This window comes from Pelodiscus sinensis, chromosome 11 (genome assembly GCF_049634645.1).
Source record: "Pelodiscus sinensis isolate JC-2024 chromosome 11, ASM4963464v1, whole genome shotgun sequence".
NCBI classification, from domain to species: domain Eukaryota; kingdom Metazoa; phylum Chordata; order Testudines; family Trionychidae; genus Pelodiscus; species Pelodiscus sinensis.
In genome coordinates, this window is record NC_134721.1 from 50680704 (window position 1) to 50706650 (window position 25947).

General features: G+C 46.8%; 1 protein-coding gene across 2 annotated transcripts in view; it reads right to left on the minus strand.

Moving 5' to 3' along the window:
- PHF2 (PHD finger protein 2) overlaps positions 1 to 25947 on the minus strand; it is a 180997-nt gene that overhangs the window by 42493 nt on the left and 112557 nt on the right. For both annotated transcript variants that reach the window (XR_012906578.1, XM_075939694.1), the window contains exons 5-10: positions 20100 to 20241; positions 12459 to 12645; positions 11337 to 11499; positions 9573 to 9660; positions 5878 to 5984; positions 3959 to 4050 (exon numbers count right to left, since the gene is read on the minus strand). Coding sequence is in view for 1 of the 2 variants with exons in the window: in XM_075939694.1 (XP_075795809.1) it covers positions 3959 to 4050; positions 5878 to 5984; positions 9573 to 9660; positions 11337 to 11499; positions 12459 to 12645; positions 20100 to 20241 (779 nt within the window). In the remaining variant the exon portion in view is untranslated. The remainder of the gene's footprint in view (positions 1 to 3958; positions 4051 to 5877; positions 5985 to 9572; positions 9661 to 11336; positions 11500 to 12458; positions 12646 to 20099; positions 20242 to 25947) is intronic.

A 25947-nucleotide genomic window follows, 5' to 3' on the forward strand; every position in this document is an offset into this window, starting at 1 on the left:
ACTTATATGGTAAAAATGAGAAAGTCGGCAATTTCTCAGTAATAGGATGTTGTGACACTTGCGTATTTTGGGGTCTGATGTTGTAAACAAATGGTTTTTAAGTGAGGCAAAATTTGGGGTACGCAAAACAAATCAGATTCCTGAGAGGGGTGCAAGTAGCCTGGAAACGTTAAGAACCACTGAGGTAGACGAACAGAGTGACAGTGAAGAGAAGACTTCCAAAACAGAGTCTGCCCTTCTTGACACAATAATATGGCTATTCTGACACCCAAAGGACATGGACTGCAGAATATTAGGCCAGGTCTGCACTAGAGCCAGCAGCTTAGCTTAAGGTATGCAACTCTAGCTATGTAGAATACATAGCTACAATCGGCTTATCTTAAGCCCAGCTTGGTGGCATCTCCACAGCGGGAGGCCGACAGGAGCAAATGCTCCCGTTGGCTTCTCTTACTCCTCGCAAAATGAGGAGTACTGGACATCGGCGGGGGCACCCTCTGAGTTTGATTTAGTGAGTCTTAACTAGACTCACTAACTGGAACTCTGGGAGATTGATCACAGCCGCAGCATTCTTCCATGTAATAAAGACAAGCTCTTAAGGACCAACACTTGAGTCAGCTTTGCTCCTCCACTGCTGTGGGTGCATCTAAGCTTTTGCACATAAATAAGGGATAGACACGTAAGTGATCTAAACTCTGTGCCCTCCACTGATCATGCCCTGCTAAAACAGAGCTTTGTCGGAGAATCTGATTTTACACTGTGTCAATCACAGCAGCAGATTCCCTAATTGGTACGCTGGGATGTACTGAGACATTCAGCCGCTAATCTTAAGAGACATGGAAAAGCAAATCAATTCTATGCGGGAACAGTCATGAAACAGACACACTTTGTATTAAAGTTCCAGTAGTAAATAGCTCATAAAGGACAAATGATAGCTTAGCAAATTAATAAACTGCTATAGAATCCAACCGATTAAAAGGTGGCTTATAACCCTGGCATAAAATCAATTAATAAAATCTGCTGATACGTTTATAACCCCCTATACTATTGTCATGGCTGTGACATGCTTATGACATCAATTAATCACTCATTAACCCTTTATATACTAGCTATGAACATTCAGTTACGAGTCCATGTGTGTCACTTCATAACATTCCCATTTATGAGTTGCAGCCTGTAGCATGGTGGGCTTCACTGCCACGGGCACCTCCTACTGGTCACTCAGGGAATTAGCTCTTTGGTGCTGGAATGCCCCCATCTGGCTGGTGTTATGCCTGCTGTTGCCTACCCTTCGCCACTCTGTTAGGACCCACATCCCTCCCAGACTGTGGCGTCCTCCCTCTGGGTATTGCCCTGCTACAGTGCCCCCACACTTTGGGGTCCTCCCACTCTGGGAAGCTCCAACCCCTTGTGCTCGCCTTGCCTCACTGACCCACTACAAGTCTTCATCTAGCCGCTTACCTCGGAGCAAAGCACAGTCTGAAATAGCCGCTCATCATTGGCAACAGGTTGAGGACCTGCTGCCTTTGCCTACAGTGGCTGCCTCTCTGCAGCCCTACTAGCTTCAGAGCTTGCTTTAGGTTCTGTAGCCTGGGAGTTTGCCTGGCCAGAGCTTCTCCAGCCCTGCCTGCCTTTCCTCAGCCCTGCCCTAAGTCAGGAAGCCGCTAGCTTCCCTGGCAGCTAGGTCCCTCCTGCTCCACATCAAGAGTGAGTCTGTCTCTCCCCCTCCAGGATCCTTTATTTATACTGCCCTCAGCGGGGCCCTAATTGGTTCATACCAGCCGCAGCTGCTGGCTCCACAGTGCCAGCCCTCTCCCCCGGGCTGGGTTTTAACCCCTTAAAGAGCCAGTGCGAGGCAGACGCCCTGTCACACAGCCATAGAAGTGAGGCAGAGTTGATCTGACAAGACGCATTCCTGATTACTTTTTCCTATTGCTTTTCTTAGTTAGGAGCAAGAAGCCAAAGCAGAAGAAAAAAAAAAGACTTGTCTGGAGCTAGAAATGCTGTTTCTCTTTGCCTTGACCAGCTCCATTCTCCTTTCCACATTGAACCTCTTTATCCTTGTGGGAACCACCAGAACATGTGCACAGCCGTATCTCTCTCCGAGAAGGAATGTGCCACCCACTTCAGTCCCCTCCTGGAGAGACAACTTCCACTGACAGGAACTTTTGTAATAGCCTCTACTGAAACAGTTGTAACTTTGGTACAAGTCTGTATTGCCCATAGGCGTCACGTGCTAAAAACTCTTCTCCTGACAAGTTTACAGCAAGGCACATCGCTTTTACTCCTACTCCAGTGGCTCCTAGCCTTTTCGGGGATACAGATCCCTTTTCAATCTACTAACATTTCACATCCCCTTCTTCCCCCGCCGAACAATATGGCTGTGCCTGCAACGTGCATGTCCCTCAGCCCAAGCTGCTTGCTAAGCCGCGGGAAGCAATGCGGGTTTAAGGATGTGCTCACTGCAAGAGGCTCCACACGGACCCCCTACATTATCACCGGACTACAGGTTGGAAACCACTGTCCTACACTAAAAGAAGGCATCAGGCCAGATGTTTAGGAGGTGTAAATGGGAGTAGAACCACTGACTTCAGTGCAGCTGCTCAGATTTACACCAGCCAAGGAAAATGTCAAAATCCGTCAAGCTGTGTTTCCATCGACACTATCTGTAAGAGCCACACCAAGGCAAAAAAATCTGTGTAAAATTCAAAAACAAAGGGAATTTGACTGATTAAAGGAAGGGAAGAGATTACTGGGATCACTCATAACAGGGCTCTCCTTTAAAAAGACTGTCCCTTAGAAAGAGGGTCAGAGGGTTGGTGATCGCATATGGTGCCTTCTCTATATATATATGGCTGAATTATATACCAGGTAAGTAGTTTATGAAAGTGCTCTCCATTTGACAGTTGCTGGGTGGCCTATGTGCAGTGACGGGTGGTATTAGTTTTTGTCAGCAGACTTCACCAGCCACGGACTGAATGGAGTATGGAGACTGAACTAGCCTTGTACCTCTGCAAGTGGCTCCTCTCAATCAGGGCTGAACTACACCAGAAGTAATGCCACACAGGTCAGCTGAGGTTAACTGGTGTATTTGAAAGGAGAGTCAAGCCTACACGTTCTTGAATCTTTTGAAGTCTTCTCTAGCTTCAAGGCCTACAACTTGTCAATTCATCTTGGTTTTCAAGAAGTAGAGACAACTTCCATTTTTGTGCACATAATCATACACCTGACATTTTTGTATCACAGGCTATCAACTGCTCCACTAATAAGACAGCCCTCTACCTCCTTCTCTCTAAGGGTGTGTCTACACAGCAAGACTTACCTCAAAATAAGATATGCAAATCGAGCTATGTCAACAGCATAGCTTATTTCGAAATAGCTTATTACAAAATTGGGAGCAGCTACACTGCACTTATTTTGAAATAGAGCTCTCTTCCTCTGACTTCCCTTACGCCTCATACAATGAGGCTACGTCTAGACTGGCCTCTTATTCCTACGAGATCCTCCGGAAAAGGGCTTTATTCCGGAGGATCGCGCCAGTCTAGATGCTTTTTTCCGGCTTTTCCCCAAGCCGGAAAAAAAGCGGCGGACATGTTTATTTAAATCCCGCAGGGGATATTTAAATCCCCCGCGGATTTCCCTATTCCAAAGTTGGAAATTAGCATGGCTATTTCGTAATAGGAGCCAGTCTAGATGTAGCCTGAAGGTTACAGGAGTTGGAGTAAGAAGTCCTTCAGCTCAACAGTATTTCGACATTATTTTGAAATAATGGCCTGCTGTGTAGACGCAGACTACATTATTTCCAAATAACACTAGTTATTTCAAAATAATGTTGCTGTGTAGACGTACCCTAAGAAACTAGGATTACTGATTTTGCTGATTTTGCTTCTGTCTTCTTTGTTCTTGCTACAACACAAACCAATGAAATAGATTTAAAAAAAAAAAAAAAAGATTTTCCTACCTGTTTTTTAGTCCACGACCTGAAAGCACCATTAAGAATTTTTGCCCCTTGGACTAAATGAGAAGAAGGCTGCTGTCCAGCTTTGTGCAAACCTAAACAAAGGAAATATTCAGTGATGGTGGCCAATTTTCTATTTAAAATTCTTTATTAAAAACTGTCTTGCTGTGCACTTGCGGTGGATGAGCAGGGGTTTGCAGCCAGCAGGTCACACTCACTGAAAACTAATCATATCTATAACTTTTATAGTACTAGTGAATATATTTACTGTGCCTTAATCCATTCCTCAACCAGCCTCAATTCCGCTCTGTTTCGGTATGTTACGTCTCTATTTGAGTTTACAATGGAAATTAGCTGGTTCCCAGTCGAGATGTAAAAGATTGTTTAAAAAGATAACCATATAAACACAAAAAATCCTAGTGGTTACACGCACTGCGGACTCTGCAGTATAACTTCTATACTGCAGAGTCTGCGGTGCAACCAGCTCCCTGGGAGTAGGCATGTCACAGTAACAGAAACCAATAGGCTGATACTTATTGGTTAACCATTTTAACGGTTACACTTTTACACCCCTAATTCCCAGTTAGCTCAAATTAACTACCAAGTGTGAACATGCTAGTCTAGACACTGTACAAACAGCAAACACTGATCCTATGGTGCAAATGTTTCTGGTTTATGCTAGTGCTTGGATTCTCATTGATTTTGGTGGGCTTTAAATCAGGCCCTTTGCCTCGTATATCTGCTGCTGTCTTTTACTTCTGCTAGAATTAAATAATATCGTCAACTGTTCTGGTTACTTTAAATAAAAAACTGGTATCTAAAATTCTTCATTAAAGAGGGCTTCCACAGATTAGACGCCTTTGCTTTCATCAGACAAATAATTTATCTTTTCTCTTGGAGATATAATGTACCTTATATAATTCTGCTTTTTATAGTTTTATAAGTTGACTGCTAAGACACAAGGAGACCCTCCTGAGGCCCAAATTTAGATGAAACTTAAGTCTTATTTAAGTATATCCATTTCTTTTATTTATTTAAAAAAATCTCTGTGTGTTTCTCTCTGGATGATGCTATGACAAGAAATTAAGGTGAGGAGCAAAATAATTACAGTAAATAAAACTAATTTGTGTGCTGCCTATCTGTGTGAGGTTATATAATATATCTGTTAACAATGAAGCAATCCAGTTTAGCAGCTCCTGTGCTCCCAGAAAACTTTACTTTTCAGTGTCTGCAAAGGTCACGTTGGCATTTCCAAATGACTGGATTCTGCAGCCTTTACAACCAGATGATTAGCAATTTGCTGCACAAGTAGTTCTGTTAAAAACAACACAGCACCTGAGAAACAAGGCACTACTCAATGTAAGGTTGGCAGAATTTGGTGCTAATTTAGACAAGGCATGACTGTAAATCTGGCATTCAGACTCTTGGAAAAAGCTGCACTGCCTTGCCAAGGGATTTAGTTATAATACAGTTATAATACAGTTGTCCTGTGATAGAGCTTAGTTCCCACTAATTGTGTTTTAAACTCTCCTAAACTGTTTGGGGCTTTAGCATAGATAAACAGCAGAGATAAGCTCCTCTCTGCATTACAAAAGGTAATAAAGCTTTTAAATGATTTAGGGAGGGGTGTTGCTGTACTGTAACTGGCATGGTTATCCTAGTAGGTTAGAAACGATCAAAGTCAATGAGTACTTTCCAAATTTGTGTATGTACTTTTTAGCCTACACACCAGCGATGCACATTTATTCCTTACCTTCTGCTGATATCTTAAGTAAAATGCAAAGACTTGATTCTGCTAGATCAAAAACTAGTGATTTTGGCCTCTGTCCATCTTTTGGCTTGCACACCGGCAGAAAATAATGGAAACTCTATCTTCACATAACCACAGCTGAGAAAACAAAGTGCACGGAACAGTGTTCTACCTTTGAATGTCTCTAGTAGATGCTTTCCCATGTACCAACATGCAGTTTCAAAGTTTGGAAACTGGGTTAGGCTGACAATTTTCAACCGTCTTTCCACCTCGTACGCTCTGTGATACAAAGCAAAAATGCACATTAAGTGTAATGACCTGCAAACAGCATTACACGTGAAAGAGAAAAGGATAGCTCATTGACAGACTAAAATGCAAACATATTTGGATTTTTTTCCCCAAGGTTTGTATTTTTTAATCAACAAGGCTGTAATAAATCCTAAAACACAATGTTAAAATAACACAAGTAAAAAGATACAGTAATTCCTCATTTAACACTATAGATATGTTTCAGAAAATGATCGTGTTAAGTGAAAACGTGTTATGCAGGGTCAATTTTCCCATTGAAAATCATGGAAAAGGTGGGGGTTGCGTTTCAAGCAGTGGTGTTAAATGAGGAATTACTGTACTGTAAATTAAGGACGGACAATTTGTCTAACCTCAGAAGAGACCTTTATTTTTGGTAAGGTCTCCAGCTTAAGAATGCTAAGCACTGGGTAACTGACTAATCAAATAGTTGATGTATTTTGCATAGACTATTCAATTAGTCGATAGGGTGGCTCCGCCTTTGAAGTGTAGCAACAGCAACTTCAAAGCAGAAAGCACCACATGGAGCCTGGGGTCAGCTAGGGACTCACTCACCCCGGGCTCCGTGTGGTGCTGCCATTTTGAAACGCCACGAGGAGCCAGATGCAGGGCTTCCCCCCAGCATTTCAAAGCGGCAGCGCTGCATGAGCCTGGGGTCAGCTGGGTAGTCCCCAGCTGATCCTGAGTTCCCTGGTGTTTCAAAGCGGCAGCGTCACATGGATCATCCCGGGCTCCACATGGCGCTGCCGCTTTGAAGTACCCCCTCTCTCTTATAGAGGCAGCAAGGGGGAGGAAAGCGACTAGTCCACTATCCTGTAGACTATCCAATAAGCACTTGCTTATCAGACAGTCGACTAGTCCTTCGCATCCCTACTCCAGCCGGGCTATTCAGAGGGTGGCCTATATTCAGAAGGGTGCACAGTGTGTTGTAAGGTGCCTCTCCCAATGTGATGTAGCATTTATCTTTTTTCCCAGTGCCCTCCTGTGTAAATTAAAACACCAGACTGTAGGTCTCCTCTGCAAGGGGGGAGCATGTCAGCAGCACGTGGAGACATACCCAGGTCACTCACAAATTGATAGCCGTCAATCTATGGCAACAGAGACTTCAGAGAAGGCCCGCTTGGAACCCTGGGTAATTACTCAAATGGCTAGCCCATGTGGAAGTGCGTGATGCCACAGCCTCAGCACTATTGGAATGTGAACTAGCCAGATCAGCAGCAGAGTGCAGGGTAAACAAGGTTAAACAGACTTTACCCCACTTCTCATTTGGGGAATATGGAATTTATGTTATTCAACCACTTCTTTTTTTACAATGATACCACTGAGCCAGATTGGAACTAGCCAGGATGTGTCTACACATTTGCCATTAGACCCAACAATCCACGTGCAGGGATACCCATAGATACCCTAATCTAATCAAGTGTGAGGGTAAGTAATGTCCTGGAGAGTCTAAGTGCAAGTGGGTTTAAGAATGCAGAAGTGCCTAACTTTTGCATTACATCTGACTTTGGCTTGTAACACACATGGATATAATTATTAAATATTCAAGCTAATTCTTAGCAGAGAGTATGGCTCAATTCATGGTCTTTTTTGATCTGTAAAGGAACCCTCTGAGGGTACGTCTACACTACAGCACTAATTCGAACTAACTTAGTTTGAATTAGCACAGCTAGACTTAAAAACTAGTTCGAATTAGCGTCTTGCTAATTCCAACTAGCATGTCCACACTGAGTGGACCCTGAACCGAGGTTAAGGATGGCCGGAAGCAGTGCCGGCAGGGCATCAGATAAGGACTTAAAGCGTGGAGCTACTGCCTCAGGCTAGCCAAGGGCTGCGCTTAAAGGGACCCAACTGCCACCCCGGACAGACAGTTCTCAGGGGTGCCCCGCTTGCAAAGCAGTCCTGGCTTGGAGTGCCCTGAGTGCCCACACTGGGCACATCACAGCACTCGGCCATCAGCCCGGCTGCACTTGCCACAGGCTGCCATCTGGGGAGAGGGGGCAACTGGGGGGCTGCAGGAGAGCTTCCACACCCAGAAGCCTGCAGAGCCAGCCCAGTCCTTCCCATCGGGGGCTCGTACCCCATTCCTCCCTCACCTCCTTCCACTTACCCTTCCCTAGCCCCCCTTCCCGATGTACAAAATAAAGAAAACGTGTGTTCAAAAATAGAATCTTTCTTTATTGAACAAAACTGGGGGAGACTGGGAAAAAGAGGTGGGAGAGGGGAGGGCAACTAAAATGATTAGGGGTTTGGAACAGGTCCCATATGAAGAGAGGCTAAAGAGACTGCGACTTTTCAGCTTAGAGAAGAGGAGACGGAGGGAGGATATGATAGAGGTCTATAAAAGCATGAGTGGTGTGGAGAAGGTGCATAAAGAAAAGTTCTCCATTAGTTCCCATAATAGAAGGACTAGAGGACACCAAAGGAAAGGAATGGGTAGCAGGCTTCAAACTAGTAACAGAAAGTTCTTCTTCACAAAGCAAAGAGTCAACCTGTGGAACTCCTTGCTGCAGGAGGTTGTGAAGGCTAGAACTAGAACAGAGTTTAAAGAGAAGTGAAATCAAGTCATGTAGGTTGGGTACATGGAGCCAGGGGGTAGAAATGGTGTTCCTGCCCAAAGTTTGTGGAAGGCTGGAGATGGATGGCACGAGACAAATGGCTTGGTCACTGTCTTTGGTCCATCCCCTCCAGGGTCCCTAGGGTTGGCTGCTGTCGGCAGACAGGCTACTGGACTAGATGGACCTTTGGTCTGACCCAGTACGGCCATTCTAAGCTCAGGGCTCAGGGTTGGGGGTCTCAGTGGACCACCCTGATTTTCATGCACACCTGCTCGTGGGTGGCCAGGCTGGCAGCTCTCCTGCCCTAGACGGCCACTTTCCTGTGCCTAGTGCAAAGTTCGTGGACAAGGTCCACGATGTCTGCACTAGACCAGGCGGGTGCCCGCCTCTTGCGGTTCTGGCAGGCTCCCGAGAGCTGCCAGCCCGGTCCTGGGAAGAGGTGGAGGGCTCGGGGGCATCGGGTGGCTGGCTCATGGCGTGCCAGGTGCAGGGTCTGCTGGCTGGGTGCTGGCAGGCTTGCACCTGGCACGGGCACCGTAGCCAGCCCATGCCCCTTTAAGGGCTCCGGGGCCGGGAGGGGGGCAGACGAGTTTCCCTGGTGGTGCCCAGAGTGGCCACCAGGGAAAGCTGTGGAGGGCTAGCCTCCCACTAGTTCGAATTAAGGAGCTACACAGCCCTTAATTCGAACTAGTAAGTTCGAACTAGGCTTAGTCCTCGTGGAATGAGGTTTTCCTAGTTCGAACTAAGCGCTCCGCTAGTTCGAATTAAGTTCGAACTAGCGGAGCGCTAGTGTAGCGCCTATGAAAGTTAATTCGAACTAACGTGTGTTAGTTCGAATTAACTTTGTAGTGTAGACATACCCTGAGTTCCTTACAAATAAAATTAGGCCTGGATAAACATTTCAGATCCCAAATCAACAAATTATCCCAAATACAGAACCTCAAACTGAAATCAAACGATAGGTAAAATTGATAAGGGTAAAGTTCAAAACACAGGCAAGTACCTCATCTGCATTTCAACACTTAGGCTATGTAGAAAATGTCCCGCAAATGCTAGGCAGTCTACAGGTGTGAGAGTTGCATAAATCCAACCTGTAAAGCAGAGAGAAATAGAGGCACTTGAATAAAGCCTGAAACGATTAGCACTGGTAATTGAACAGCATGCTGCTGCAGTCCATGGAGTATCTTTCTCATTTCCTGTGTGGCTGTCCAGAGCATGGGCCCAATTCCCAATTCCTTGAGTGAGCAAAGTTTACTCTGCTGGGGCATGTCTACACAGCAGGGGAAAAGTCGAATTAAGCTCTGCAACTTCAGCTATGTCAATTGCGTAGCTGAAATCGAAATAGCTTATTTTAGCTTTTGGCGCTGACTACACAGCAGGAAGTCGAAGGAAGAACACTCTTCCTCCGACTTCCATTACTCCTTGTGAAATGAGGGTTATGGGAGTCAGAGTAAGAAGTCCTCCAAGTAGTCAATATTTCGAAATGATGGCTTGCAGTGTAGACGCGCTCTTTGTTATTCCAAAATAACTCTGGGGTGTAGACGTAGCCTTGGAGTCAATGGAATTACACATACTTAACTCAGGGCTCAATTAGTGTTGATCACCTTCAACTTCAACAGGAGTCTTGCTGAGAACTTCAGCTACAGCAAGATCGGGAGGGGAGGGGAAAGAGAGAGATGCTGCACAGATTGTTCAGAGAGCAATTGTTTTATTGTTACGCTGAAAAACAGCAACAACAGGATGGTACCCATTTTCAAACGATCAAGGGTAAAATACCCAAAGGGGCTATGAATACTTATTTTCATACACAAATCTACTTCCACTTAAACTCCCTCTCAAAGTGGATCCTGTAAATTGCTCAGTGTTTACTCCACCAATTTCACATATGCTCATCAGAAAAATGCCTACTTTCCACTTCTTATGGGCAAAGCAAAATTCAAGTGTGCAATTGATTCTGACTACATGTGGAGAAAGAAAGAGGGATACTCTGGATACTGCCTGTAAAGCATGAGCACCATGATTAATATTAATTATTTGTGTTAATGCAGCATATAGAGACTCCAACTTTGACAGGCGCCCCATTGTGCTAGGCACTGTAGAACAGAGAGAATGCGTGCCCCAAGGAGCTGACTGCTCATAGGTGGGAGGGGAAACTAAGGCACAGAGCTGGGAAAAGTCACAAGCAGGTCAGAGGCAGAGCCATGAATTCAATCCAGCTCTCATGAAACCCAGCGCAGTGTCCCATCCACTGGGCCATGCTACCTCTCAACAGGTTGAACTTCTAGAAAGAGGATCGATACTCTGTAGAACGTGGTGCTTTGCACAGATACTCGGTAAAAGAGGCCGGACAAATGACTAAAATAGGGAGATTTCCTGCACTGAGGCATCTGTTAATGCTTGTTCCCTTCCTAGCCTTTTGCTTTTTTGGCATAGAAAGCAAAGGAACGGGGGGTAGGGGAGAGACGGGCGTGGTTAGAGCAGAATATTTGTTCCACGTCATTGAAAGGACAGACAAGTAATAAGGATCTCTGGTTTACATTACACTAATATCTGTAGTACAGTGTGCAGCATGTAAATGGCAATAAAAGCAAGGCACACAGACTCTGTGTTTCATCTGATGAGGTCAATTGAGTAACTACATGAAATAACATTTTTCCCCTGAGAAAATAATACTTTAGAAATAGGCGTAGCTTGCACGCACAAAGCACCGCGTGTTTTGAATATTCCAGGGAACACCTATGCAACTCACCTTTAGCAAACTACTCACCTGATGGGATAAAAAGCGTTTGTCCTTGCTTAACTGTGCATTTATAACATTTATCCACTTGGTCTGCAAAAAACATCTCACTGTGATTTGCTGCTGACTGCCAGCGTTCATACAGAGAAATGTTTGCAGAGGCCGGTTTGATGAGATAAAATATTTTTTCTCCCTGAGTTGAAAAACAAATTCCGTTAAACACTGAACACAGAAACCAAATGAAACTGCAACAGAATGGCTGTTGGAATGCATATTTTAACACTATTTAAATAAGGTTTGCTGCATGAGTTTGGATAAAATGCTGGTAGCAAGACATGACAGAAAACAGAATCACATACAGTCTAAGAAGTTTTTTTTACATTCAGTACTTTTTTACATTCATTTTTTTACAAAATTCATTACTAGTAGATATTTTTGTCCACCTTTGAAGAGATGGAAAAGACCTATTGTATCAGAGTGACAGCAGAATATAATAATACTAATAATATTTAGCATGTATTGAGGATTTCTACTTAGAAAGCGCTGCACAAACATTAACTAATTACTCTCTATTCGAGTTCTCTGAAAGAGAAGATTTAGGTAATTTATACATTGGTCAGTGGTGTACGCTGGCACAGCACCAACTAATGGAGCTAGGCCAATGTACATCAATTGAGGACCTGGACTATATTTTTATTACCTGTTACACTGTATCTCAGCCAGCAAGCTGAGAAGTATTTCATGATGGTTTAAGACAGGGGTGGGGAAGCTTTGTAGGATTGTGGGCTGCTGACACACACACACACACACACACAAAATTAGTTAGGGGCCACACACAAGTAAGAAGCCAAAAAAAACCAACCTCATTGAGGTGGCCCCTGACTGAGAAGAAGACACTCCCCACATCCCTCTTGCACACCAGAGCCTTGGGTGGCCCAGTCTAGATTTTGTGTGCTCCAGCTCTGCGGGGAAACAGTGGGGGGAGGGGGGGTTGGAGCATGAGGGTGGGTTCCCCAATGCTAGGAGGAGCCCCCAGCCTCAGGGGCCAAATTCAGGCAAGTTGGGGGACACATCCAGCCCCCAGGCCTTAGATTCCCCATCCCTGGTTTAGAAAGTGAATTGTTAAATGGGAAGTAAAACATAACTCCTTACTTTCAGCACGTGGTACCAAGCTGATGCCCCTCCAGAGTCTATGTGAAAATCTGTGTAGCTGTCCTTCACACATATCAGACAGTACTTGGTCACTTTGGGTTTTGCCAGCAGAGCATCATCAGGCCAATAATTCTCCACCCAAGACAACTTTTTAACAATGTCAGGAGGTTCTACAAAACTGGACATCCTTCACAGGAAAGACAAAGAATTTGTAAATATTGATCAAAATAAACATCACGTACAGAAAAGAAGGGCTGGATTCTGACCTCATTGCATCAGTCTGAATCTGGGGTAACTCCATACCTATCAATGGAAAACACACTTTTACAAAAGGCTAAAAAGCGTTCACAAGCAGAAGTTGATTGGGTTTAAATATCCTTGGGAAACATGATGATCCTTTACTGCTCTGTGGACTTGTGCTGCTAGCATTATTAATGTTGTTTAATTAGCTCTCGGTTTACAGTGTCACTCTTGTGATGTTTAGGTTTAGTGATCGTATTGTGGCAGACAGTCAGCACATTCCATTTTATGTCATGGACAGAAGGAATTCAGGCGGGCTGAGAAATCAGCCTTTGGCACGTGGTGAGCTAGCCAGTTTTAATACAAATAATGAGGTTTGAGCCAGTTCTGGTCCCAGTGATTTCTTATAAATTTCAAATGAGGAGAAAGTGTTACTCAGGAAGATAATCTGAGCCCATTCAATTGCAAGCTGACATGAAGAACTGTGCAAGTGACTGTGCCGCTGGAACTAAATTAACCTTTTACTTAAACCAAGTCAATACTTAGAACAAATATTTGTTATGCCAACACAGGGCACTTGAAAATGTCACTTAAATGAGAGCATATGAACTCCAATCTAAAATTATATGCTCCCATTTGCCATGCATGTGCCATTTATGCTCACTGTCAGAGCCTGATAACATAGTTCCAGTTAAAATGGCAGTGAAAGATGATGGGTGAGATTCAATTAAAATGTCACTGTCTTTGTTAAGAAACAAAATATTTGGTAGTTGATGTCAAAATCACCAGCAGATGAGTGATAGCTCCAGCAATCCTGAAAATAAAAGACCTCCTATCGTTGTTGTCTCTTAAAAGTGGAAAACTGTAAAGTCCCTGTTGAAAATACTTATAATCATTGAACTCTGAAATTACTTTTGATTCTTTATGTGGAAACAAACTTAAATCACTACAATAAATACAAGGGAACACAGGCGAGAAAGTGCTGGATATTAACAGAAATGAACTTGCAATTATTTTTCTGCCTTTTTTCTAGTCTGCTAATTGTTGGGTTTTTTTTCTTCTCAGCAAGACAGAATGTTCTTCTAAAATCATAACTGTTTATTTTTCTGCTGGAGCTCATCATTTTCTCTGTAATGATGAGGTGACATTTTCTTTATACTGTACATGTCTAGAGTATCTGGAAGGCGTACAAAGCAAATCTAAAGGATTCATGTGGCTGCATAAGGTTCAGGATAGCATAAATGCATCTCCCCCACTGATGATACTCCTGAGGTAGACTATCACTTGAATATGGTTGTAGAAACCAAAAAGCAGTAAATTTATATTTTCAGGTATAAAGGGGACTGTTAAGAGCATGAAATACAACATGAAATGAATGGGAGACTCCCCATCTCCACGGCTTATAAAACTGAAATGCATTCAGTCAGATTTTGTGGTTGTTTTGCTGCTTCACTGCAGAATCATAGCTTCAGGTCAGAGTTACTGTCACATACAGTCAAAGTCAGGACAGACCCAAAGTCAAAGAGATAATAAATTACCTGCAAACATGGTAGGAGAGGCAGTCCCACTTTCTATGAATTTCCCAGACCAGTGAAGGGCAACCCAGGCTAGTGAGTGGGTCACAGGAGTGGCCTCCTTCATCTCAGTGGGCTGCAAGATTGTTCTCACCAAGACAGGCTAGTTTTGCTCACTGCACTTGCGTGCCTAGAACGTGTGGGGTATGGCGACTGAACCGCAGCAGCACTTTGACTGGACGCAGAGGGAGCGCGCGGCTCTCACAGTCAGTGCTGTGTGCAGTCAGCAGGCACCTCACTTCACGGGTCCTTGCTTTTCAGGTGTGTCACTTTAGCAATATTGGTAGGAAAAAACCAGACGGATGGAAATCAACAGAATCTGGCAACCCTGTGTATGGGAAACAAAATGTCTCATGGGCCCCTATAGAACCCTACTGGGCTGCAGGCAGCCCTTGGGCCACAGGGTGCCCATCACTAGCCCAGACTATGGTCACTAACCCCACTCTCATTAAACCCTGAACTCCACATGGAATTGCACTGAATTTGAACCAGTGCCCTGAAATCGGAATCTGGTTCAGGGTCTGAAGCTGCCTAGGATGACTTTATTAAACGTCCGTCAATGACGTGCCTACCCACCATTCTAGTGCTGGCCTCTTAAGGACATATACAAAAATAATGGCAAGGAAAACAGATAGGCTGTGTCTACATTGGCACCCCTTTCCGGAAAAGGGATGCTAATGAGACCAGTCGGAATTGCAAATGCCGCGGGGGATTTAAATATCCCCCACGGCATTTGCATGAGCATGGCTGCCGCTTTTTTCCAGATTGGGGCTTTGCCGGAGAAAAGCGCCAGTCTAGACGGGATCTTTCGGAAAATAAAGCCTTTTCCAGAAGATCCCTTATTCCTGATTTTAAGAGGTCCCACCAAGAGACTCCCGGGGGTGGGACCTGATGCTCCCTGGTCTCCTATTTGCGGTGCGAGAAGTTCCTCAGTCATCTACAGGTTTCTCCCCGTTCGAGCTACTATACTGCCGGCGGCCCCGAGGGATCCTAGACCTCCTGAGGGAGGGCTGGGAGCAACCGTCGGTGACAGGCCGGGGGACGGTCCAGTACATCACCCAACTGCAGGAGAAGTTAAGCCAGCTGGGCGAGTACGCCCGGTTAAACCTCGAGGAGGGCCAGAGGCGCCAAGCAAGGTATTATGACACCCATGCGCGCCAACGGATCTTCCACCCGGGGCACCGGGTCATGCTGCTCCTCCCCACAACAGAATCCAAACTGCTAGCGCAGTGGCAGGGGCCCTTCGAGGTAATTAAAAGGGTGGGCGAGGTTGATTACGAAGTGAGGCTATCAGGTCGCAGGCAAGGAACGCAGCTCTTCCACACCAACCTGCTAAAGAAATGGGTACCCCGAGAGTCCCTACTAATAGCGCCCCCCTCCAAAGGAGAGGATCTGGGACCATGGGGGGGGGAGAAGGGGAACAACTAGAGCTCTCCTGGAACCTGGAGCTGACCCCCTCACAACAGGAACAGCTGAAAGAAATCCTCCGGAGACACCAAGAGACCCTTACGACCAGACCGGGCTGTACGACTCTAGGACTGCACCGAATCATCACAGAGGTAGGCTGGAGCGTGCGGGAGCCCCTACGCCCCCTCCCACGGAAGATGTGGGACACGGTCAAGCGAGAGCTACAGCTGATGCAACAGTGGGGGGGTGATAGAAGAATCGGCCAGCGAATGGCGTAGCCCGATCGTCCTGGTCCCCAAAACAGACAGCACGACCCGATTCTGTATAGACTTTAGGAAGGTGAACTCTGTGACCCAGTTCGATGCTTACCTGATGCCGAGGGTGGATGAGTTGCTGGAGCGACTCGGGCAGGCGGCCTATATAACCACTTTAGATTTGTCAAAGGGCTATTGGCAGATACCCCTTGACCCTGCAGCCCGGGAAAAGACAGCCTTCTCGACCCCCTTCGGACTGTTCCAGTTTCGGACCATGCTCTTCGGACTCCACGGGGCGGCAGCGACCTTCCAGTGGGTGATGGACTGAGTACTGGCACCCCACCAAGAATACGCTGCAGCCTATATAGACGACATTGTCATCTACAGCCGGGCATGGGAGGACCATCTAAGGCACGTCGACGCCGTGCTGACAGCCCTGGGTAAGGCGGGCCTCACGGCCAACCCCCGTAAAGGCCATTTCGCACAACGGGAGGTTTCCTACTTGGGGTATACAGTGGGGCAGGGGAAGTTGAAACCAATTTATAGCAAGGTACAAGCCCTGAAAGACTACCCAACCCCAACAACGAAAAAGCAGATCCGCCAGTTCCTGGGGCTGGCCGGGTATTATAGGTGATTCGTGCCTCAATTTGCCTCCCTGGCAACCCCACTGACGGAGCTAGTAAGGAATACAGAGCCGGCCAGGGTGAGATGGAACCCTCAGGCCGAACACGCCTTTCAGGCATTAAACGAGAAACTGGCCTCAGCCCCGGTGCTGAGACAGCCGAACTTTGATAAACGGTTTATCCTTTATACAGATGCCTCGGAGGTGGGACTCGGGGCAGTACTAGCTCAAGAAGAACAAGGCTGAGACCAGCCGGTCCTATACCTCAGCCGAAAATTGCTGCCACGCAAGCGGACCTACGCCATGATAGAGAAGGAAGCACTTGTGGTGAAGTGGGTGATTGACACTTTACGGTATTATTTGTGGGGGAATAAATTTAAATTGGTGACTGATCACGCACCCTTAGTTTGGTTGAACTCTATGAAAGAGACAAACGCGCGTATAATGCGGTGGTACCTGGCCCTGCAGCCATACTGTTTTGAGGTGGTGCATCGGCCAGGGGCGACTCACCAAAACGCAGACTTTTTCTCCCGGATAGGGGAACACCCACCACCCGGGCCTCGCCTCTCCAAGGGGGGGAGGTGTGTGACGGACGGTGGCGGGGAAGGGTTCCCCCCCCCCGCGGGGGAAAAGGGCCGCTACAAGCGGCACGCGGACCGACGCCGTGATCCCGGAGCCGGAAGCGGGGGAGGGCGCGGACCGAGCCGAAGCGACCGGCCCGGCCACCCCGGCTCACGCGTCCGAGTGAGGTGCGGGCACACGCCAGGGAGAGCGCGGGGGCGGCGGCGGCGCCGCATGGGCGGGACTTACCGCCCGGACGTCACTCCCCAGCGCCGATAAAGGTGGTGGCCGGGCAACTAGAGGGGGGGGAATGAGGAGGTGGCGGCCCTGGTTTCCAGGGGTGCCAAGTTCCCAGCCCCCCGGGCAACCAGGAAGGACGGCTCCGGCAGCTGGCGACTCACGCTGAGACGGACCCGGAGGCTTCGGCGCGGTGAGTGACCCCCAACCCACCCCGGCACCAGGGCAGGTCAGCGGGGAGTGGAAGGAGCCCCTTTTGGCGCCCGTGGGCAGATGAGTTGAGGGCTGCCGCCCCATCCGCCGTGGAGGGCGACGTCTGGGCGCCAAGCTCCACTTAGGGCCTCGAGCTGGGACCCGGTGGTGAGGGAGGGCCCGGGTCCCCCACTCCCCATCCTCCCCGCGACCCACCGAGAACTGGGACCAGTGTGGACAAGACCGCAGGAGGAACTCCCCCCCCCCCCCGCCCGACCTAACCCCATGGCCACGCTGCGGCCCCCCCCCCCCTCTGGCGGGAGGAGGGGGCCCGGTCTAAGGGTACGCCGAACCCCCTCAGCCGTCAGAGGCCGAGAGGTGATCACACCCTAATCAGACTCTGCAAACAAACCCCGGGTACGGGATGAGGAAAGTGATCTAAGGCCGTGGGTTCGCGGAGCCCCTTCCCCCAGTCAGGTGGGAAGCCAAAAGGGGGGGGGGGGCGCGAGGAGCTTGCACCCGTAAATCCTCCACAGGTGCTTACAGGGGCTCCTCTCCACGCCTGCATCCCACAAGGCACTCCTCCACTCACTCCCTCCTCATGGGACAAAAAAGGGACACAGTGGGCACGTGCCTTGTCATGCTCTGATTGCCCTCGCAGATGCCACAGTACTGCCACCGTGGAGACAGAGCTGCTGCCACTCAGTGCCATGCTCATGGCTCTCATGCTGCACCTCATGGTGCAGCACAAACAATACCCACATCTTGTTTCACCAGGAACAGGACAAGGACAAAGGAGAACAAACCCTGGTGTGGCCTGCAGGCCCTGCTCAGCCAAGTCCTGGTGCTCCTGCTGCTGCGCACAGTCCTCAATCCCTTGGACCAGGTGGAACTCCACTTCTGGCAGATGGAGACAAGCTCGGACTGGTGGGACCGCGTTGTCTTGCAGGGATGGGACAATCAGCAGTGGCTGCACAACTTCCGCATACACCAGGCCACCTTCCTCGAACTCTGTGAGTGGCTTGCCCTTGCCCTCAGGTGACAGAACACCCAACCGAGAGCAACTCTCACCATACAGAAGCGCGTGCCCATCACCCTGTGGTAGCTTGCCATGCTGGACAGTTACCGCTCAGTCAGGAATCAGTTCGAGGTGAGGAAATCCAGTCAGGGCTTTGCTCATGCAAGAAGCCAAGGCCATCAACCACGTCCTGCTACTGAGGGTCGTTACTCTGACGTGGACAGCATCATGGACGTCTTTGCCACCACGAGCTTCCCCAATTGTGGGGGAACAATAGATGAAACACACATCCTCATTCTGGCCCCTGACCACCGTGCCTCGAAACATATCAACCACAAGGGGTATTTCTCCATGGTGCTGCAGGCACTCGCGGATCACAAGGAACACTTCACTGACATCAACATCGGATGATCGGGAAAAGTGCACAACGCCCACATATTTCAGGACTCCTGCCTCTTCCCAAAGATGCATGCTGGTAATTTTTCCCCGACCGCACCATCAGAGACGGGGGGGGTGGACATGCCCATTGTGATCCTGGGCAACACAGCCTACTCCTTGCTCCCCTGACTCATGAAGCCCTGTGGTAATGTAGGCAACTGGAGCCACCATTTTTAAATGTCCGCTAGTGCGGACTCTGTGCCGCGCGGCTACACGCGGCACGGACTAGGTAGTTCGGACTAGGTTTCCTAGTCCGAACTACCGTTACTCCTCATGAAACATTTCATGAGGAGTAACGGTAGTTCGGACTAGGAAGCCTAGTCCGAACTACCTAGTCCGTGCCGCGTGTAGCCGCGCGGCACGGAGTCCGCACTAGCGGACATTTTAAAATGGCGGCGCCTGGCTTTATGCAAATGAAGCCCGGGAAATTCAAATCCCGGGCTTTATTTGCAACTCCGGTTGCCTACATTACCACCCTAGTTCGAACTAGGGTGGTAGTGTAGACATACCCTAGGAGACTATGGGTCTGTCTCCCAGAGCCTCTCGGAGGGTAGTATCCTGTTCCAGTGTAGGTTGTAGTTTATTGATAATGCGTTGGACGGGTTTAAGCTGGGGGCTACATGCAATGACAAGTGGTGTTCTATTGTTGGTTTTCTTGGGTTTTTATCTGGTAGCATGTTATGGTGTAAGGCCTTATCTACATGGAAAAGAAATTGGAATAACTAAATGTGTGATTTACGCTTATATCATAAGACCAGTGTAACTCCCCGGACCATTTTCACCTGGGAAGGAGTTGAAGCCTGACTGAAAAAAACCACTTGTACACGAGATGCAGATCCACGCAGGGAGTTAGAGTGGCATAACTATACCTCATTGGTGTAAGGCTCCCATATAGACAACCCTATGACCACACAAGGGGCAAGGCAGTGGAGAATCAGAGCCACTATGAAATCAATAAGCTGAGGCTTAGCACTTCCTCCAGTAGAGAAATCTGCAGGAGAGGACAGAGGGCACTCAAAACTCCACTAGACCAATCACGTTTAGGACAGCGTGCTCTATGAGGGGAGTGCTTCCAGGCTAGACAATAGTCCCTCTTACCTTGTATCTGAAAATTCCAAGTTAGTGACATTGAGAACTCTTTTCCTGTTGGTGCTGTAGTAGTAATCGACAAACTCCTTCAGCTTCATCTTGCAGTCTTTCTGTTTGGTGACATCAGTAACATCAACACTCCTTTCCGGTCCTAAAACATGAATGTAAGGGGGAAATGGAGTTCTGGGTTACTAGGAATGCAGGGTTATGTACAAGGAGTGGGTGAATGAACATTTCTAGGAGCACCTTACCTTCTGCATTTCCTGACTGTTTCGTGTCTGCAATTGTAATCTTACCGTTATATTAACAATAGCTTCTGTATTTATCTCCTCTAAATTTTACATTTTATTTTATTTTTTATCTGAAAAAATATTTCAGTGAGGCTAGTTTTAATCTCTCTACTTCTTTCATTATGTAATTTCCACAGCAGTTTAATCAAAATCAAATGGAAACCCGCAATGAAATAGCTGTGCTAAACTAAACCTATGTGAATGACATTTGCATTCTCCTATTGCACTGCATAATACAAGGATACTGGGTATATTATACAACACAATTGATTTTTTCCAACTGCTTCTTATTTCCATTATTTTTCTAATTTTTTTTTAATCTGGTGAACTGAACCAAGTGTTAGTTATTGCCAAAGATTGGCCACCTAGCATTGTTCCCACTTCTAAAGCAAAGTCATTTGGAGTAACAGATGCACCTAAAAGAGTCTTACTTCATCTGGTCATTTTTGTTAAAATTACTAAAAAATCCATCTTTTCCTGAATACAGAAAACAAGTCACCAGAACCTACATTCTCCATTTCATCTGAAAGACTTTGGACCTCATCCAGAACTCCAGTGCTAACACTAACCAGGAGTAACTCGACAGAAGTTGGTGGAGCTGCCCAAGTAAAAATGGTGTAAGTGAGGGAAGCATCAGATCCAGGAGCTCTAATACCAACCCTTAATGAATAACCATTTTTAAGCTAACAAGTTACCATTGTCTCTATTTTGCTGTTCTAAAAAATGACCCTACTCTCCTATATTCCAGTGAATTTTAAACATATAGCCTTAAATTTTCTCTCCCAGCATCCCTGTTTATAGCTTTCACATTTGGACAGATATTGAATAAATCACTTATTTAGTCACAACATGGCTTTTAGTGAATAATTCCAACAGTAACAACCTGTCTGGCTCTTTGGTTTGCACAAACTGCTTTCTCCTCTGCTGCTTCTGAAATAGACTCTTCTATGCCCTATATGGAACACCATGAAAACAATGGGCTAAATTCCCTCCTGGAATAACTCCAAAGCCAAATGACACTAGAAATCTGTCCCATTCTCTATAGAAACCAGTTCCAGACTGTACATTAAACAGCCTGTATTCCTCTCCTTTGGCTTTTTATTAGAGAGCCTTTTGTATATTGGGAAGGTGGATTGTTTTAGCTAGAGGCCAAGAGAAAGCCAGAAGATACTAAGAAGCACTCAGGTCAAACAATAAAATCTGCTAAAGACAGCAGCTGGACAAGCAAAAATATGTTTCCAGTATATGAGAGGATGGAAATGACAGTAAACTACAGGTTATTTTAATACACTGTTGTTAATGCAACTACCTCACTGCGCACAACTGTCTCAACAAGGGCAAGTTACAGGAAGGTGGTGTGAGGCGGGGGAGAGACAGCAGAGGTGAAACACCATGGGCTGGTAACACTACACAGTAATTTGGGGTTCTAGTTGGCAGCAAGTGAAGGGGCAGATTTTGCAATATTTATAAGGAGGGATGCCCAGTCAGTGCAGCAACAGGAGCTGGGCAGGCTGAGGGTATATCTACACTGCCCGTAGTTCAGTGCTGCCGCACCGCAGCGTATCAACTCTATTGCTGGGGGACAGATCTCCCAGCAATAAATATCCCACCCCAAATGAGGGAGTGGCAGCTTTATTGCGCTGTTTATACTGGCACTTTTCAGAACTGCAACTTTTTGTCACACCCCTGAATGACTGAAGTTTTTGCACTGAAAGTGGCAGTATAGACACAGCCTCTGGCTACATAACGGGTGTCATGGCAGAGGGAAGGAGGGTAAGTGGTGTAGCAGAGGGGCGGGGCAGGGTAAGGTGCAAGGAAAGACAAGAATCTCAAGGCAAATGGAGCAAGAGTCTTGAAGGCAAAAAGAGCCAATTTGGCAGTGGTTACAAAGCTCTTTCTGTAGGGTCGAGGGTGGCTCCTTTAGGATGTCTCCACGTGATCCCTCTGAGCGAGGGCTAAGCCCACACTTGCACTTCACAGGGCTGTAACTTGGGCTGTGTCTAGACTGCAGGGTTTTTGCAAAAAAAGTAGACTTTTTTCGAAAAAACCTTCACCTGCACCTAGACTACAGCCGCGTTCTTTCGAAATTAAATCAAAAGAACACGGCTTTTCTTTCGACGGCGGTACTCCTCATTTCACGAGGAATAAGGCCTTTTTTCGAAAGTGCTCTTTCAAAAAAGGCGCTATGTCATGCAAACTGTGCTTTTTCGAAAGAGAGCATCCAGACTGCCTGGGTGCTCTCTTTCGAAAAAGCAGCTTGCTTTTTCGAAAGTACTGATTGTAGTCTAGATGCTCTTTTTCGAAAGAGGCTTGCAGTCTAGATGTAGCCGGTGTGGCTCAGGGATGGGAAAAGACACACCTCTCTTAAGTGCAGCAAGGTGCAGCGCTGCAAAGCGTCAGTATGAACTGGACTCTGGGAACCGTGTTCCCAGCGCTGTTAGTTACTCCCCTCTGGGAGATGGCTGACATCGAGCGCCGGGACAGCTCTCTCCCAGCACTCATAACATGGTCACACTTTCAGTGTAAAGTGCTGCCACGGCCATGCTTTAAACTTTAAAGTGGAGCCAAAGCCCGAGCTATGTGCTGAAGAGCTATGAACAGGCTGGAGTTTGGAGAGAACTCAACCAGATGACTGGGAATGTGACATGACTGGCAAATATGCAAATGATCATTAGCAATAGAAGCCACAAAAAGCCTAACTATGTTCAACAATACTGCCTACAAAGGCTATAAACTGGGCAAGCTGGTATGCCCACATCTTGAGTACTGAGTACAGATGTGGTCTCCTTGTCTCAAAAAAGATATATTGGCATTGGAAAAGGTTCAGAAAAGGGAAACAAATTGATTAGGGGTTTGGAACGGGTCCCAATGAAGAGATATTAAAAAGACTTGGACTTTTCAGCTTAGAAAAGAGGACACTAAGGGTGGCTATGATAGAGGTCTGTAATATCATGACTGGTATGGAAAAAGTGAATTAGAAAAAGCTATTTACTTACTCCCACAATATAAGATCTAGGGGTCACCAAGGGTGTGTCTAAACTACATGGCTCCATCGATGGAGTCATGTAGATTAGGCTGATCGGCAAAGGGAAATGAAGCCGCGATTTAAATAATCGCGGCTTCATTTAAATTTAAATGGCTGCCGAGCTGAGCCAACAAACAGCTGATCAGCTGTTTGTCGGCTCAGCACACTAGTCTGGACGCTCCCGCGCCGACCTGAAAGCCCTTTATCGACCTCCCCGTTATGCCTCGTAGGATGAGGTTTACCGGGGAGATCGATAAAGGGCTTTCATGTCGGCAGGAGAGCATCCAGACTGCCCCGATCTGCCGACAAACAGGTGATTGGCAGAGCGGGGCAGCCATTTAAATTTAAATGAAGCCGCGATTATTTAAATCGCGGCTTCATTTCCCTTTGCCGAACAAACAAATCTACATGGCTCCGTCGATGGAGCCATGTAGTTTAGACATACGCCAAATGAAATTAATAGGCAGCGGGTTTAAAACAAACAAAAGGAAGTTTTTCTTCACTCAGTGCACAGTCAACCTGTGGAACTCCTTGCCAGAGGATGTGGTGAAGGCTAGAACTTTTACAGGGTTCAAAAACAAGCTAAATAGACTCATGGAGGTTAGGTCCATCAATGGATATTAGCCAGGATGGATAGGAATGGTGTCCCTAGCCTCTGTTTCTCTGGAAGTGGTGACAGGGGAGGGATCACGTGAGGATTACCTGTTGTGATCCCTCCCTCTGAGGCATCTCGTATTGGCCTCTGTCGGAAGACAGGATACTGGGCTAGCTGGAGTATTGGTCTGACCCAGTATGGCTGTTCTTATGTTCTTTATCCCTCATACAGGCAGAGGACCTCAGTCTTGCTGTATGCCTGATACACGGTGAGAAGGTAGCAGTCAGCTAGGACTAGGGCTGTCAAATTGAAAATCATGATTAATTGCACTGTTAAACAATAATAGACTATTTACATTTATTATAAATATTTTGGGTGCTTTTCTACATTTTCAAATATATTGACTTCAATTACATCAGGCAATACAAAGTGTATAGTGCTGACTTTATATTATTATTATTATTATTTTTATTACCAATACTTGCAGTGTAAAAAAAGAAACAAGGGAGTCCAAATTACAAGTCAAAGCAGGACAGGGCACACAAGTGTTTATCATATCTGGCATGTAAATATTTTACAATCATGGCCACAAGAGTGACACACAAACTTCTGTTCTCACTTTCAGGTGATGTAAATCAGAAACGGGCAGCACTATCTCCCGTAAATGTAAACATACGTGTTTGTCTTAGTGACGGACTGAACAAGAAGTAGGGACTGAGTAAACTTGTAGGCGCTAAACTTTTACAATTGTTTTGTTTCTCAGTGCAGTTATGTAAAAAAATCTACACTTGTAAGTTGTGCTGTCATGATAGAAACTGCACTACAGTACTTGCATGTGATGAACTGAAAAATACCATTTCTTTTGCTTATCTTTGTACAGTGCAAATCTTTGTAATCAAAAAACAGTAATATAGAGTGAGCACTGTCCACTTCGTATTCTATGGTGTCATTGAAATCCCTATATTTGAAAATGTAGAAAAACATCCAAAAATATTTATACCTAGAAGATTTACCCAGCATGGCTCAGGTCCTTATCTCAATGACTTTCTGGTTTCTGGAAAATAAAATGGTGGGGCTGGGGATGAGGGGTTCAGAGTGCAGGCTGCCCCAGCCCTCTCTCACAGTAGCAGGTTGGGCCAGTTGAAAAGCATCTCTCAGTGGCCACTGCAGCTCCAACAGGCACATCCGAGGGAGGGGTGCATGTGCCCCAGCTGGGGCAGGTCCAGGTTCATCTGCCCTGCTGTGCTCCCCAGCCAGCGTAAGGAATGCAGCAAAGTGTGTACTTTCCTCCTGGGAGAACAGCCAGCAATGTTCCTGTACAAATGGGGGGGAGGGCTTCAGGCCCCCCCGTCCCACTAAAGGGTGGAGTCCCAGGGCCGGGGGGGGCACATCCCCAGCCAACCCTTTTCACCTCCCTGGCAATTCTGTCTCTTTTCTGTATGGTTTTATGAGAAGCAAGCCCATTACAGGCACATCCTGTTTTCCAGGCAAATCCAGACCCTTACCTCACTGTAAGTTAGGGGTGGGGAACCTAAGGTCCAGGGGCTGGATCTGGCCCCCCAGGCTGGGGGTTCCCCGCAACAATGGGGAGCCCTTGCTGATGCTCCAGCTCCACACGGGGCTGGAGTGTCAGTGCTGGCTCCCCGCTGCAGGGGAGGAGCCACAAGTTTTGCAGGCTGGAGTCAGGCCTGATTTGACCCAGAGGCTGACTGTGTCTACATTGGCACCCCTTTCCGGAAAAGGGATGCTAATGAGACCAGTCGGAATTCCAAATGCCGCGGGGGATTTAAATATCCCCCACAGCATTTGCATGAACATGGCTGCCGCTTTTTTCCGGCTCGGGGTTTTGCCGGAGAAAAGCACCAGTCTAGATGGGATCTTGCGGAAAATAAGTCCTTTTCCAGAAGATCCCTTATTCCTACTTTCAAGTAGGGATCTTCCGGAAAA